General features: G+C 57.6%; 3 protein-coding genes across 3 annotated transcripts in view; 1 reads left to right on the top strand and 2 right to left on the bottom strand.

The window, feature by feature from the left end:
• Positions 1–601: 601 nt before the first annotated feature.
• Positions 602–9,017, top strand: FAM83E (family with sequence similarity 83 member E; the record flags this gene model as incomplete). The annotated part of the gene is made up of 5 exons (XM_081215207.1): positions 602–1,075; positions 2,515–2,682; positions 3,037–3,161; positions 6,834–7,281; positions 8,742–9,017. The coding sequence occupies 5 exons, from the start codon at positions 602–604 to the stop codon at positions 9,015–9,017; spliced, it is 1,491 nt and encodes a 496-aa protein (XP_081071333.1).
• On the bottom strand, positions 5,204–5,584 carry SPACA4 (sperm acrosome associated 4; the record flags this gene model as incomplete). Its single annotated transcript, XM_081216849.1, has 1 exon — positions 5,204–5,584. The coding sequence occupies one exon, from the start codon at positions 5,582–5,584 to the stop codon at positions 5,204–5,206; it is 381 nt and encodes a 126-aa protein (XP_081072975.1).
• Positions 9,018–10,072: 1,055 nt separating the features above from the next.
• The window catches only part of SULT2B1 (sulfotransferase family 2B member 1), a gene marked incomplete at both ends in the record, with an annotated part of 34,153 nt that continues 27,865 nt past the window's right edge, over positions 10,073–16,360 (bottom strand). The window contains 4 exons of the mRNA XM_081216805.1: positions 10,073–10,266; positions 12,272–12,452; positions 15,295–15,389; positions 15,613–15,739. Coding sequence (XP_081072931.1) covers positions 10,073–10,266; positions 12,272–12,452; positions 15,295–15,389; positions 15,613–15,739 — 597 coding nt within the window. The remainder of the gene's footprint in view (positions 10,267–12,271; positions 12,453–15,294; positions 15,390–15,612; positions 15,740–16,360) is intronic.

The following is a 16,360-nucleotide window of genomic DNA, read 5'->3' as shown; positions in this document are numbered from 1 at the left end:
ACTGAGAGTGTCAGTTGGAAGCAATCAGTGTCTTCTAGACACAGAGACAGCCAGAGAGGGTCAGTTAGATGTGCTGTCTGCCAGGGACAAACAGGCATCTCGCTCTGCCTTTAGTTGGGGACACTTGGGTGCTCAGAGACGGGCAGACAGCTTGTTGCCTGAAGATGGGGAGGTCAGCCTGAGCCAGCCGAAGGGTCAGTTGGGGCATCATGTAGCCAGCGGGCTGGAGGTGGCTGGTGTGTCGGGGAGCAGAGATGGGCAGCTGATGGATCGCACAGTTGGAGACAGTGTCAGGTGGTCAGCCTGATCAACACGCAGGGCTGGTCATAGGCTCAGCCAGACCATCAGAGGCTGGCAGGAAGCTCAGATGGCCGGTGGGCTGTTGGTCTGAGCAGTGCCACGCACCCGGTGGTTAGTCACTTGGGCAGTCTGATTATCAGGACGGCAAGCCAGGGACAGTGCAGGGAGCCATTTGGACTTAGGGCTGTCCTGCCTTGCACGGCCACACAGACTCTGTCGGGAGACCCCCAGATGCTCAGTGCCCAGAGACGGCCAAGCCCTTGGACATCCAGCCTCTCCATCCTCCCACCTGCACGGCCTGATGGCAGCCTCCCAGCTGGCGACACTGGAAGGAATGGAGTCAGGGGCCGGGCAGCTGCCCCTGACCGAGGCCACTCCCAGCTTCCTGTATTCCGAGGGCCAGAGGCTGGCGCTGGAGGCTCTGCTGAGCCAGGGCGCAGAGGCGTTTGAGGCCTGCGTGCAGCGCGAGGGGCTGCGGCCCTTCCTGAGTGGAGATGAGCTCCGGGGCCTGGTGGCAGCGGCTGAGGACTGGACAGCAGTGAAGCAGGAGCCTAGCAGGGCAGCAGAGGGAGCCACCGCCACCGATGGGGACTTGGGCAGCCTGACCTACTGGCCTGGACAGTCAGAGGAGCCAGTGCCCATGCTGCGGCTGGGCTGGCCGGAGGACTCAGCCTGGAAGGGTATCACCCGGGCACAGCTGTACACCCAGCCACCTGGCGAGGGCCAACCGTCCCTCAAGGAGCTGGTGCGCCAGGAAATCCAGGCCGCCCACAAGGTGAGGGCCTCAAGGGCCTAGTGCCCCTTCCCCAGACCCGGTCATCCTCACATGCCAGCCCCCAGATGTGGGAGTGAGTACGCATCACTTGGGAGCCAGACATTCTGAGCTGAGCCCTCCTGGAACTTGTGTGTCCACACCCCTGGAACCCAGGAATTCACACCTCCCAGCCCCCAGGACTTGGGCATCCACACCCCCCAGATCTCATCCTCTCCCTCTTATATATGGGGGGCGCCCACCTTCTCCCCAGGACCTGGGTGCCTTAGGCATCCATGGCCCTTGGACCTACTTTTGACCCCCCTGGTCTCGATCATCTCCTCTACCACTTCCGCCACCAGGGTGGAGGTCTCCATCCTCCTTTCGGGGAGGGCCCAGATGTCTCCCCTGCAGCACCCCCTGGACAGCACTTTTCTTTTTTTTTAACAGTTTATTTAGTTACATATTTTATTTATTTATTTATTTAATTTTATTTTCGGCTGCATTGGGTCTTCGTTGCTGCGTGTGGGCTTTCTCTAGTTGCGGCGACTCTTTGTTGTGGTGTGTGGGCTTCTCATTGCGGTGGCTTCTCTTGTTGCGGAGCGCGGGCTCTAGGCGCACGGGCTTCAGTAGTTGTGGCACGTGAGCTCAGCAGTTGTGGCTCTCGGGCCCTAGAACACAGGCTCAGTAGTTGTGGTGCACGGGCTTAGTTGCTCTGCGGCATGTGGGCCCTTCCCAGACCAGGGCTCGAACCCGTGTCCCCTGCATTGGCAGGCGATTCTTAACCACTGCGCCACCAGGGAAGTCCCCCCATTCTTTAACAATTTTTCTGTTACTGCTCCAATGCTAAGTGCTTTATAGGAGTTAACCTGCCTAATCCTCAGGAGGACCCTGTGAGGTTGAGGCTTAATGTACCCATTGAAGAGATAGGGAAACTGAGGCATGGCAGGTTGTCTCTTGCCCGTACGTGGCCGAGTGGGGATCTGAACCAAGGCTGTCTGGTCAGTGAGTCAGGGTTCATCACCACTACCTTTTTCTGCCTGCGAGATCCAGGCCTTCAGCACCCCCCAGTCCCCAGAGCTCGCCTTGGTGGCCTGACAGGTCATCCTTCCCGAGGACCCAGGTGGGCAGCTGCCCACAGTGCCCTGCAAGGGCCTCCAGCCCACTGACCCCTGGAGCAGGGCAGCCATGTAATAGTGTCACAGCTCAAGGGATACGGTTGCAGACATGTGATTTATGATAACAGTTTTCAAGCAGTTAAAGGTGTGGGTCTCGAGGAACGGCTGTTTTCTTCTCATTCACACATAGGCGCTGCGTGAGCATAGTGCATGTCTGGGGGGTCTCCCCCTCGGGCTCCCTGAACATCCCATGGAGACTGGGCCCTTAAACTCTCCAGAGCACCTCACCCTCTGAATGTCCCCCTAAGCCCTAGGCTCCACCCACAGCCCCTCTCCCACCCTCAGCTGGTGGCCGTGGTCATGGACGTCTTCACTGACCCAGACCTGCTTTCGGACCTGGTGGGTGCTGCCACACGCCGCTGGGTGCCCGTCTACCTGCTCCTGGACCATCAGCAGCTGCCTGCCTTCCTGATTCTGGCCGAGCAACTGGGGGTGAACCCCTGGGCCACTGAGGTAGGGGCCTGGCAGGAGGGACCCCTGAGTCCCCAATCCCCTGGCACTGGGAGCATCAGGTGAAGACCCGTCCATGGGGTCCTGGGTCATCGAGGTGGATGCCAGCTGAGAGGGTCCCCTGAGATGTGATGCCCATGACGGGGGGGGGAAACTGGGGTCAGCCTTCTCATGGGGTCCCTCTGAGTCAGGAATATCTGCAACAGACCCCTGAGGTCCTGGGGAAGCTGGGACAGAACCTTCCAGAAGAGTCATGGGCCACTTAGGTAGGACCAACCTGTAGGGATCCTGAGCCCTCGGCACTGGGTGGAGGTCTGGGGGGTTGGCCTGAGCAAAGGCGTGCCTCCCCCACCCCAGAACCTGGACATCCGAGTCGTGCGGGGCTGCAGTTTCCAGAGCCGTTGGCGTCGGCAGGTGAGCGGCAACGTGCGGGAAAAGTTTGTGCTGCTGGACGGCGAGAGGGTCATCTCAGGATCCTACAGGTGCGGCTACCCCCACCCCTCACCACACTGCCCGGTCTCCTGTCCCCAACTCTCCCTCAGTGACTTGAGACAGCAGTTGACATCCCCTTTCCCAGACTCTCTTTCCTCATCTGTAAAATGGGTCTAAACCCCCTGCTCGGGAGAGGAGGTGTCCTGTAGCAGAACAGGCTGGCACTGGCCCTGCTGCTGGGCTGTTTAGTGGCCTGGGGGTAAGTCTTCATCTCTGTGACCCCTGTGTTTCCTCATCTGGAAAACTGGGCTCTCACTTGGTGTGTGGGAGTTTCCAAACCAGGGGGACCTGGCTTGAAGTCTGAGCTCTGCCTTGGCTGAGTAACTCCACCCCTCTGAGCATCTGTACAAAAATCAGAGCTGGTATGCAGATGGCCCGGCCCTCAGACCATCTCATGTCCCTCCTCTGCTCTCCTTGGGGTCTGATTGACCCTGGAACCTGGCTCCATGACTTCTTAGTTCTGTGACATTGGGCTGATGCCTTCCCCACTCTGAACCTCAGTTTTCCCATCTGAAAAATGTGAAAATAGCAGCATTTACTTCCTGGGAACAGCATGTCACGGGGCACGTGGACTCCGGGTCAGATGGCCTGTGGTCAAATCCTAGCTCGGACAGTTACTGGCTGTGTGACTTTGCATAACTGACTTCCCCTCTTTGTGCCCCAGTTTCGCCCTCTAGACAATGGGATGGTTCAGTTAGTGCGTCTACAGCAAGGTTTCTCAACAGAGGTACTACTCACATTTGGGGCCGGATGACTCTGTGCTGTGGGGGGGGCTTTCCTGGGTGAACTGCCCTCTACCCAGGAGATGCTGGTAGCGTTTCCCCTTCCCCAAGTACGACTATGCAAACCATCTCCAGACTTTGCCCGGTGCCCCCCAAGGGGCAGAAGTGCCCACTTGATTACCTTTACTCTAGGCTGGTGGCTTTGAACCTTGAGCAGGCCTCAGAATCACCTGGACGACTTGTTAAAAAAAAAGCAAACAGACTTCTGAGCCCTGCTCCTTTTCAGCCGGGCTGGGATGGGGCCCGAGAATTGGCATTTCTAGCAAGTTCCCAGTTGATGATACTGATGCTGCTAGTCCAGGGACCACACTTTGAGAACCACTAGCATCGAGACTGGGAGGTTTTTGTTGTTTTTTTTAAGGGCGTCAAATGCTTGGCTGTTTTATCTATCTATCTATCTATCTTTTTTTTTTTTTTTTTTTGGCTGTGTTGGGCCTTCGTTTCTGTGCGAGGGCTTTCTCTAGTGGTGGCAAGCAGGGGGCACTCTTCATCGCGGTGCGCGGGCCTCTCACTGTCGCGGCCTCTCTTGTTGCGGAACACAGGCTCCAGACGCGCAGGCTCAGTAGTTGTGGCTCACGGGCCTAGTTGCTCCGTGGCATGTGGGATCTTCCCAGACCAGGGCTCGAACCCATGTCCCCTACATTAGTAGGCAGATTCTCAACCACTGCATCACCAGGGAAGCCCTTTTTGTGTCTGCAACACACAGCTTGCGGGATCTTAGTTCCCCAACCAGGGATTGAGCCCCGCCCCCTCGGCAGTGAAAGCGCAGAGTCCTAACCACTGGACCACCAGGGAATTCCCGAGACTGGGAGGTTTTGAAGAGAATCCACGTTCCCAGCTTCACTTGGGGATTCAATGAGATAATGATGCCTGGCACGGAACATAAGAAGTGCTCCATAAACATCAGCTGTCGTTTATTATTATTTGTTTTTTTACCATATTTCATAGACTCTAAGGTGCCACCAAAGCAAAGAAGCATCCTGATCAAAATGTGAAAAGATACGCGTCTTAGAACCAGTGAAATACAGTAGTACAGTCAGACCCATCGGGCATGGTTCCCACCACCAAATCAGGCCTGAGGATGCTTCGCCGAGCACTGGGCTCTGGTGACAGCCCTAGAATGGAGGAGGCCAGGGCCACAGGGGTTGTCCAGGGCCTCTGGCCATTGGATAGGGGAAGGGGATGGAGGCAGGGGGCACGGCGGGCAGTGCAGGCGGGAGAGCAGTCCTGGGCCCTGCCCTCCAGGTTGGTCACAGCAAATATCGGAGCAATAGCAGCACGCCCAGCGCCAGGCCGGTGGTGGCCCCTGCCATCTGGCCGCCTGTAGGGTGGGGGGCCCTATTACACAGGGGGCCGGTGCAACAGTCGGTGGTGAGGCTGTAGTTGACACCCATGTAGCTGACGGGCTCCTCGTGGCCACACAAGGTGGCCTGCACGCAGCCTTTGTTGATGATGGGGCTGATGCCGGGGGCCACCCCGTGGCCCGTGAAGCAGTCCTCGTCCTCGCCACAGCGCATGTGCGTGCCGGGACAGATGGTGGAGTCGGTCAGCTCACAGAAGACGCAGTCCTTGGTGCCCGTCGTGCCTGGGAACAGAGCCATCACCAGAAGCAGCAGCCAGCCGAGGACCATGGTGGCCTGGCGGCGGTGACGGTGCCCAAGCCAGGCCGTAGGCTTCCTGGGCCTCCCGGAACTGCTGAATGACACTCCTCACGCCCGCAAGGCTTGTACCCCTGGTTCTGGTCTCCCAGGATCAGCACCTGGTGTGTGCTCGGTTCCCAATGCTCCACGTCCCTCTTGGAAGCTCCGATGTGACCACGGCTCTCCGGTCCTTGGGTCTCAGAAACTCCCCCGGGACGGAGATGAGCCAGTGGCTGCTGCCTGACAAGAGACTTCGTGGAGCGGAATGGGGTGACCTCACAGACCCCACCCAGGGTTCCCTCTGGCTGCTCTGGGGGTGAGGTCATAGGTGGGGGAGGGGTGTCACAATCTGAGGGGCAGGCTGGCCCGGGAGCAAGGACACTGCCACTCCGCCTAGGTAAGGAAGCTCAGACCAACTTTCATCATCTCGACTGCGAACTCATCCGCTCTGCTGGGCGCTGGGTGCTGTCCCGCCAAGTGCAAGATACACAGCCCAGGGCGAGCCTCTTTTTCCGATGGGCAAACCGAATGGAGCTCAGGAAGGAAAATTGATATGTCCAAGGTCCCCCTGAGCCAGGACAAGAGTCCAGGTTCATTTAATTCATAAGAGAGCATTTACTGAGCACCTGCTGTGTACCAAGACCTGTGCTCAATGCTTTAAATCACAACCACTGTGATCACAGGGATAGTAAGGGCACAGCTCACCACGGCTTGCAGGCTTTTAATGCTGGGCACCTACCAGGCTCCGGGCAGGAGGCCTGACCCATGTTCTCTGATTCTAATCTTCCTACGTTTTAGCTCCATATTACAGATGAGCAAACTGAGGCAGGGAGCAGGCACCCCTAGAGCCTGGCACACAGCAAGCACTTAATCAATGGCAATCATTGTAGGAAGCAGCTGAGTCTTCAGTCCCTGAGGGTGTCAGAATCCCATCTCTCTCCGGAGGGGGGAAACTGAGGCATCCCTCCATGGGAACAGGGCAGAGGCCAGGTTTAAACTCGAGTCTGATTCCAGATGATCATTTAACTATGTTAACTGATGTTGTCTTCACATCAGCCCTCTGAGGTAGGTACTTCATTGTTCCCATTCTACAGAGGTGCCTGTTGAGGCCACAGGGATGGCAAGACTTGGCGGAGGTCACAGAGCCCGCCCTGGGACCAGGTTGGGGCCTGGTGGTGGGGGCCAGACCAGGCTTCTGGGGCTGCTTGGAGATCCTGACCCCCACCTCTGTGCCCCCCAGCTTCACATGGAGTGACTCACGCCTGCACCGTGGTCTGGTGACCCTGCTGACCGGTGAGATCACCGATGCCTTCAGCCGAGAGTTCCGGACACTCTATGCGGCCTCCTGGCCGCTCCCACTCGCGCCCACCCCGGGTCCCTTTGTCAGAGCCCTGGGGGGGTTGCAGCTGGCCTACAGCCTGCATCGCGTGGCCCACCGCTGCTCCATGGCCCCCCTGTCGCCGCCACCACTGCCTGATGGCTCGCTGGCCCAACGCCTGGCCGCCTGCCGAGTCTTCAAGAGGGACAGGCAGGAGACCCTGGCCAAGCCAGGGCCAGCTCTTAGCGATATCCTGAGGAGTGTACAGCGTGCCCGGACCCCCAGTGGCCCCCTGGCCCAGCACAGCCGCTCCCTATGGGACCTGAGCCGCCTGTCCCAGCTGTCAGGCTCTAGTGATGGTGACAACGAGGTGAGACCTGGTGGCTGGCCTGAGAGAGAATAGCTGGAAGAGGATAGAGGCATGTGAGGGCCTGCGATGTGCCTGGCCCCGGGGGTGGGGTGGGGCGGGGAAAAGCAAAACTGCTCCCCTGCGTTCATAATTGCATCGTCCACTTCCTGTATCCCTACTGTATGCTCGGCAGGGGAGCGCCGGGTAACACTGGGCAGAGACCCTGAGAGCCCTGGGTGTGAAACCTGGCAAGATACACCAACTGTGAGAGCCCGGGGGTGGGAGGGGGAGAAATGCCTTCTCTGAACCTCAGTGTTCTCATCAAGGAAATGGGCTGAGCTAGTGTCCCCATCCTCAGTTTGCTTGGGAGGAGGAGTCAATGAAATCGAAAGAAATAGAATAATCACCATCATTACAATAAATTCCCAAAATGGAAGTTATTTTGATTTCCTGATATCCTCCCAGGGCAATGAAGCGATACTCTTATTATGCTCACTTTTATGGATGGGAAAGCTGAGGCTCAGAGAGGTTGTGTTTAACTTGCCCAAGTCAAAGCAACGATCTTTTGCGGGCAGCCACGTGCCAGGACCCGTGCCAAGCGCTTTCACAGAGGTGGTTAAATGTAACCCTATGAGGTGGATGTGATTACAGCTCTCCACCCACCCATTTCACAGATGGGGAAACTGAGGCACGAGGGAGGAATTGGACCTGAGCCCTGGTTGCCTCCCAGGCAAGACTTTTAAATGCTCTGCTTGCTGGCTTCCTGGATTCGAGTGTGCTAGGGGTATTGGGGAGGGGATGAGGGAAGGTCAGGGCGGTCTCCCCTCCCTTCCTCCAGCTGCTTAGACACTGGGGTTCCAGCAGAGCCTGCCCCAGTTCTCTGGGGAACCCTGGGCGGGGCCTCAGTGTCCTCAGATGTGAAGTGGGCTATGGAGAGGGTAAGAGCAGAGCCACATGGGAGAAACCGGTGGATTCCCCTTGGATCCAGACAGACCTGAGGTCAGTTCCTCTGTGAGTGGTGCCCCCTCTGAGCCGTGCCCCCTCTGAGCCGCAGTTTCCCCATCTGCTAAGTGAGAGCTCAAGGACTCTCTGGAGGGTGAGGGAGAAAGTCCCAGGAATCACCTCCCTCCACCCGGGTCAAGGGGAGAAGAGGGATGGGCAAGGGCCAGGTCCTCACTTCTCCCCAGTCCTGAGCCGCCCTCCCCCAGCATCAACTCCCTTGGCAAATATTTGCTCCCCCCATAAAGCTGCCGGCTGCTTCCTGTTCCTCCCCCACTGCAAAGCTGCACGTGGGGATGCAGCTCCTTGCCCCTTCTGTAGGTCTGGGCGTCCCCAGCCTCCCCACTCACTTCCCTCCTGGTTCTGGAGGCCCCTCAGAGTTTCACACCCTCCCCTCCATCATCACCTCCCTCCGGTCTCACCTCCTTCCTCCTCTGGGCTCCCGAAAGCCTCCTCTCACCTCCCTCTCTTTCCCTCCACAGCTCAAGAAGTCCTGGGGCTCCAAGGACACCCCAGCCAAGGCCCTGATGAGGCAGCGGGGTGCTGGAGGGGTCCCTGGTGGTGAGGCGGACTCCGGTCTGCTGGCCCGGTCTCAGCCCTGGGGCGGCCCCTTGCCCCTCATCCCTGCCCGCCGCCTCCACTATCCGTCCCCAACCCGAAGGCGGTTTGGTGAAGATGCTGCCTCCAAACTCCCAGAACCCAGAGGCATCCGGCCGCCAGACCAGGCCGCCCAGCCAGGACTCAGGGGGCGGCGCTGACAGGAGCCAAAGCCAAATGGGGCTGTCCCCGTCCCAAGACAGTCGGACAACTGTTGCTCAAAGCCTCCCTGCCTCACTGTTGTACCTTGAACAAGGCTTCGGGCCTCAGTGTCTGGGAAGTGGAAGGGATTTTTTTTTTTCTTTTCACTTGTTCTAGAACTTGGGCAAGCCCAGTGCTCACTCTAGATCTCATTGTCACAGCCTAGAAAATGGGCATAAGGTCTCCACTAGCTGGGATCCTAGAACAGCACACATCCTGTTCCGGCCAGGTCAGAACTCTGAGGAGAGGCCTGGCTGAGTGGCCCCCATGCTGGAATTGTGTGGGGTGAAGATGGGGCGTCCCTGGGGCTGAGGGGAGGCTTCCTGCACCCGCCATGCTCAGGAGCTGTGGGTAAACTGAGCTTGGCCGAGGAGAGGAGAGAACCCGACCAGGGGAGCCCAGCTGAATCATGAGGGACTGGAAATTGGTGAGGACACACCTGTTGGGGAACAGGTCAGGGCCATGGAGAGGGACCCAGCAGGTGCTGGAACTGTTTTGTGGGCGCTAAGGGGTGAGCTGTTAGGGCTGCCTTTTACCTCTGCTCAGAATAAAGCTGCTTCATGGCAGAAACTTGCATTTCCACAGTCTCATGGGAGACCCAGGAGTCCAGACCTGGCCCCCTACTCCCTCAGACCCAGGAGTCCGGGGCCCCAGCACCCTCCTCCCCAAGGACCCAGGGGTCCTGGTCCGCATCACTCTGCTTCCCAAGAATCCAGGAGTCTGGGTCGCAGCACCCTGACCCTGGGGGAGTCAGGTGCCCAGTGCTGGCCTCCCTGCCCCCACTCTTGCCTCTGGGAGAGGCTTCTGAGTCACCGACCCCACTGGCGTGTCAGGTGGGTTAGAGGACCTCGCCCTCCCCAGGCCTTGGGTGCCCTGCTCGGGTCCCCACCCCGGCCTCGGTGACCGGCGGAGGCGCCCCGTCCGCCCTCGCGCGCCCCCTGCCGCCCGCCTGCGGCACGCCACCTCCACGGCGCATCGAGGAGCCGGGGCAGTAGCGATGCGTTTATTCTCAGGGTCACGGGTGGGGTGGCTCGGAGGCCTGGTCTGGGCTGGGACTCGTGTCGGGACTGGGGTCGGGGTCCGGACCGGCGTCCTCGGGGTCCACGTCCCAGGGGAAGGTCGGCAGCCCCCGCATCCGCTCGCGGTAGACCCGGTCGAAGGCTTCGCTCTGCGCCACCGTGAAGTGGTTCTTCCAGTCACCGCAGATCCCTGGAGGGAAGGGAGGGACGGCCGAGGTGAGGAGTATCCAGAGCATCGTCCCCCGTCCCCAAGATCCCAGCACCTTCTTTCCCACCTCCTGGCTTTGGCCTATGGCGTTCCCTTTGCAAGAAGCGCTGTCCTTCCCCCGCCCATCTCCATCTCCATTTTTGCCCCTTTTCCTCCTGTGATGATGGCTGACACTTACTTACACTGGCCACCAGTCGCCTGGCCAGAGCCCTGGGCGCCATTCTTGCCCCCTCCCTCCCTCAGCTTCCTCCTGCCCTACTCCTCCCTCCAGCAGACCTCCTACCTTCCTCCACCGACCTCTTAAATCTCTACCCAGAACATCTGCTTCCTCACCTAGCATTCCTGCACATCCTTCCCAGCCCCTGTATCACCTGCCCTGTGCCCTGTGCCTCACCTCCCTTGCTAGAACAGGGCTTCCTCGCTCCAGTGCTCCTACAACGCCCTCCACTACCTTCAGTATTGCTCTGACACTGGGAACCAGTGCTTTCCCTGCACTTAGTGGGTGCCAGGCATCATGCTGACGGTTTGCCAGGATTTACTCCTTAGCCCCTCACAGCAACTGAGCAGGTAAGGGGCGTGACTTTGCTAGTTCTCTGTGAGCACTCAGATCCCTCAAGTTTCTTATCGCATGGGATAACCAGGGCCACCAGCCTTTACCTGGAATCCTGGGGCCAAAGTCATTTGGATCACAGTATTTTTTTTTTAACATCTTTATTGGAGTATAAATGCTTTACAATGGTGTGTTGGTTTCTGCTGTATGACAAAGTGAATCAGCTATATGTATACATATATCCCCATATCCCCTCCCCCTCACCCTCCCTATCCCACCCCTCTAGGTGGTCACAAAGCACAGAACTGATCTCCCTGTGCGATGCAGCTGCTTCCCACTAGCTATCTATTTTACGTTTGGTAGTGTATATATGTCCATGCCACTCTCTCACTTCGTCCCAGCTTACCCTTCCCCCTCCCTGTGGATCACAGTATTTTGAATTTTAGCAAATAGACCACATTACATGACACCCCTGGTGAGGTCTGGGGGGCTCCCTGTGGTGGGCTGAATAATGAGCTCCCACCAAGATGTCCACGACCTAACCCTTAGAACCTATGAATATGTGACCTGACATGGCAAAAGGGACTTTGCAGATGTGATTAAGTTAAAGATCTTGATGCTTATTGGCAAACATCCTTATAAGAGGATGCAGGAGGGTCAGCGTCAGACAGTAGAAGATGTTTTTGAAGGTGGAGGAAGGGGCCACGAGCCAAGGGATGCAGGCGGGTCTGGAAGCCGTAAAGGCAGGGAACCGATTCTCCCCTAGAGTCTCCAGAAAGAACACGGTGCTGACACTTTACTTTTAGCCCATTGAGGCTGAGTTTGGACTTCTGACATCCAGAATGGTAAGGGAGTGAATGTGTGTGGGTTTTTTTTTTTTTTTTTAATCTTTTCTTTTTTTGGCTGTGCCGTGTGAGATCTTAGTTCCCCAAGCCCTGGGCCACGGCAGTGAGTCCTAACCACTGGACTGCCAGGAAATGCCCTGAATGTGTGTTGTTTTAAGGCACAAAGTTTGTGGTATTTGGTTCCAGCAGGAATAGAAAGCGAATACACTCCCACCCTCAGCCTGTAATCCAACACTTGAATATTTCTGGGGTGAGCATTAATGCCAAGAAGAATTCACAAGGACTCCAAATAGCCTCATAGCATTCAGAGCTGGCTATGGCAACGCCTTGATGCGTTTTCTCCCCATGGGGAGCTCTCTGGGAGTGGTGGATCTGAGACGGCAGGCACATCCGCAGCACCAGCTGTGTGCCAGGCCCCGCCCTAAGCCCTGTGTGTGGATTCATGGGTCCACAGTGAGCCCATGAAGGCAGTTCTATTGGAGCACCCCCATGTAGCAGCTGGGGAAACAGGCCCAGAGAGGTTAAATAACTTGCCCAAGACACACAGCCAGGCAGTGGCCTAATGGGGCTTGGAACCCCAGAGTCCCCTCACCTTTCCGGAGGAAGGTACCGTGGCGCTGGTCCAGCAGGCTGGGGGGCAGCAGGGAGAAGTTGGACATGGTGTTGGCCTTCATGGCTTTGAAGGCCGAGTGCGCCACGACGGACTCCAGCGCCTCCTCGCCCAGCGGCCGTCCCAGGAACTGGCAGATGCGCTGCACGGAACTGTGGAGATCCTGGGGGCAGAGGAGAGGGGGCAGGGGATGAGTCAGCGGAGGGAGGGGACCCCAGACCAGGAGGGAGCACCAGTCCCAGAGTTTGGTTGCCTGTCTCCCAACCCAGACCTGGAATCTGGGTGATTCTGCCTCTTTGCCTCAGCTTCCTCACCTCCAAGCCGAAGGGTTGGGCTATGGCCTCTGAAGGTTTTTGACAGTTTGGGGTTTTGGAGGGTTCTGTGGGTGGGAGGGAAGGGGTGGGCCTGGGTCAGAGGTCACAGCAGGGGGCAGAGGTCAGTCCAGCATCTTATGGAGAGTCACCCTCTTTCAGCTTTGAAACAGGTGTCAACTGGTCTGTGCCCCAAACCTGCCCCCCACCCCAGGTCCCCATCCCAGAGCAGCCCCATCATTCACCCAGAGCCTGACTCCTGGCCCGGCCTAACCACCCCTTGCCCCTTCCCCCTCTTGCCCCTGTCAGTCATCAGCCCCGTCCCTCCTGCTTCAACTCTCTGCCGTATCCCCTCCTCTGTGTCCCCACAGCCGCTAGCACTGGCCAGGCCTTGTCCTCTCCCTCTGGACCCTCGCCTTACCCTCCTCCCCGGCCTCCCTGCCTCCAGTCCCTCACACCCAGAGCTGCTCCCAGTCCTCCTGTGGCTTCCCAGGGCCCCAGTCCCCAGGCCTGGCTTTTAAGGACAGGCATGGCCTGGTCTTTCCTCTCCTTCCCTGCGCTTTCCTCCCTGCAGGCCTTGGCCCGGGGCTGCCAGGAATGCCCTGCACCGCCCTTCTCCACCTGGCAAACTTACCCATCCAGATGCAGCTCAAGTATCACCTCCCTCATGACTGATGGTTCAAGTCACTGTGGATTAAGCACCTACTGTGTACCGAGCCCCTCATGTGTATTTTGCCAATTCTCCCAATAGCCTGGCAGAGAGGTGTCATTACCCCCATCAGTAAATGGAGGCCCAGAGAGGGGAAGACACTTTCCAGGGTCACACAGCCAAGGAGGAGCTCAGATTTGAGTCCCTGAAGCCCACAATCCTCTCTTCTATCTCCCTGACTTCCCTGATATGCAGCGCCTGGCACAGTCATCCTTCTGGTCGGTTCCACCGACCCCACGGCCCTGATTTTCCAGGTCATTCTTGGTTTCATAAGCCTCCATCCCTTTATCCTCTTGAACCACTGACGTGTCCCAGAAATTCTAAGATGTTGGCAGTTCCTCACACTCAGGGGCGGCCCAGAAGCTCGGTCAGGCTGCGTGGCCCAGTTTTTGGTTCAGAGAACAAAGCTTGATGGAAAACAGAGGGGAGGGGTGATGCCGAAATCTGTTCTAGATCTTTCCACCAAAAGAGATTTACCAGGGTGGAAAAAAAAAAAACCAAACCCATGGGGTCTGCAGTGAAGAACTATGTGCCTCAGGCAGGTTCTCAACTCTCTCAAGGTTATAAGCCCCCCCTTTCCTCCTCTATAAAATGGGGGCAATAATAATATTGGGGCGAACCATTTAAAAATTACCATATTTTGCAGCTTGAGAGGCAGAAACATTGGCTATTATGGTTATTATTAATCAGATAGGCCCTTGCTCAGAACCTAATTACTCTTACTTTGACACACTATACTAACACGTTGCTGTACCTTGTCAGACAGTTACAATATGCCACAGCCAGGTACTGTGGTCCTCACAACAACCCTCTGAGCCAGCATTTTCCACCCATTCTAAGGATAAGACCTCTGAGGCTCTGAGATTTTAAAGAGGATTTTAACGGCTTTTTTTTTTTTTTGCGGCATGCGGGCCTCTCACTGTTGTGGCCTCTCCCGTTGCGGAGCACAGGCTCTGGACACGCAGGCTCAGCGGCCATGGCTCACGGGCCCAGCCGCTCCGCGGCATGTGGGATCTTCCCGAACCGGGGCACGAACCCGTGTCCCCTGCATCGGCAGGCGGACTCTCAACCACTGCGCCACCAGGGAAGCCCCTTATCGGCTTTTTGAACACCAAAATCCAGGCTCTTTCTGCTACACAAAGTACCAACAAAAAGGAGGATACGAAAAATACATGAAATGCGCACACGGGAAGAGAACGTGCCGTTGGTGAAGGAACATGTATTGGGAACCGCTTAGATTCCCAGCCTCTCAGAACAGATCTTTGTTAAGAACACAGAAGAGTTGGACACGTTCACTGTGGATTGGTCCATCTGGAAGCCCAGCGTCCTCCTTACAGCGGGCAAAGTCGTAGTCATTCTGCATGGTCCCTTCTTCCAGGCAGCCCTCCCTGATTGCCCCAGCCAGAAGGCCTCTCTCTCCCAGGTGCCTGCCCCAGGGATGTTTGATGGGGTCCAGACAGGCTCCCCGTCTGCCTCCAAAGGCTGTCTCCTTCCACTGCTTCCCTCTGCCTTTCAGGTCACAACCATAGTGAAACCATCATCATTTCCCATGGGTCACAGTTTTGTATCGTCTCATTTACCCTATCACCTCCCCTGCTCAGAGGCCACCTGTAGCTCCCACCTACTCAGAGAAAAGCCAAAATCCTCACTGGGGGTCCCATCCCCTCTGTGCCTTCATTTCCCACCCCACCCCCTCTCAGCTCTGGCCACTCCAGCCTCTTTGCTCTCCTTGGAGCACATCCATCACACTCTCACCCCAGGGCCTTTGCACTGGCTCTTCCCTCTGCCCGAGACGCATTTCCCCAGATAGCTCCATGGCTCTCCCCTGACCACGGTTCTGAAAATCGTGCCCACACACATTCCGGATCCTCCTTCCCCACTTGCCTTTTCTCCTTAGCTCTCTGCCGTCTGGGAAGGGGAGCTGGAGGGCGTGAGGAAGGGAGGAGTGAGGGGGCGCTGGGTCGAGGTGCGGGAGGGGGAATCACCTGTTGCAGCTCCTCGTAGGTGATAAACAAGAAGTTCTCTTTGCCCTGCATCCGAATCCAGCCCTTAATGTGGTCGAACCAGGAGCCGAACTGCACTGAGGGCAGAGAGACAGGCAGGGTGAGGGATGGGCAGCTGGGCCACCCCCCCTCAGTTGGCCCCTCAGAGGGGCCCAACTAGCCCCACATGGCCCCAGGCTTTGGCCCCTTAGAGCTGGAGGCCTCCCTCCAAGCCCCCCCTCCCTGCCTCTCCCCAGCTCCATCTTATCCCTCCTCTGTCCACTAGGGGCTCCCCCCACCTCACTCTGCCCCAGGCCTCACCTTCGCCTTTGAGGAAGTTCTTCAGGAACTGGTCAGGCGTGCCAGGGTCCTTCAATTGCCTGGCGATCTTGGAGTAGTGATAGAGTGAGACCACCACGTCCCGGGGGTTCCGGCCCATGTAGATCACCTGTGTATGGGTGTTGGGAAGAGGGGAGAAGATGTCAGACCCCGAGGTTTCGTGCCCTCGAGACCTCTCTCGTCTGATCCTGCAGCAGGACGGACTCGGGGTAGACTTCTCAAGGGACTTCCTAGCTAATGGGAGTTTAGACCAGTTCACCTCAATCCACAGGAGGGGAGAGCTCCCTCCAACCACATTCTAGGAAAAGAGAGGGACTGTTTCAAGACCAGGTGGAGGGACAGTTTGGCTTCAGGAAATAAAGAGTGGAGGAGGAAGGCATGGGGCTCAGGGAAGGGGAGCTCATGGTGAGGGGTGTTGACCAAGAGAAGGACAGCCACCCTTCCTTCCTATTCCTGCAGAGGAGGTCCCAGCCTCCTCCCCAGCCTCTCAGCCTCCACACAGCCCCAGAGGGTCTTTCTGTACCCAGAGCTGACCGTGCCCTCCTTGGCTCTCCAGCGCCCCAGAGTGGAGCCCCAGACCCTGGGTCTGGCATTCAAGGCCCTGAGGACCTGGTTCCAATCTGTTTACGAGTGTGATAGTCCACAACTAACCCCACTCCAGCCGCATCAGATCTGTCCTTCCCCAGGACCAAGGTCAGCCACCCAGGTGGTCAGCCATGGCTATGTGGCC

The sequence above is a fragment of the Mesoplodon bidens genome (assembly GCF_964165515.1).
Source record: "Mesoplodon bidens genome assembly, chromosome: 18".
Taxonomy (NCBI): Eukaryota; Metazoa; Chordata; class Mammalia; order Artiodactyla; family Ziphiidae; genus Mesoplodon; species Mesoplodon bidens.
Note: the sequence above shows the minus strand (reverse complement) of the source record. Positions and strands in the feature narration are given on the sequence as shown.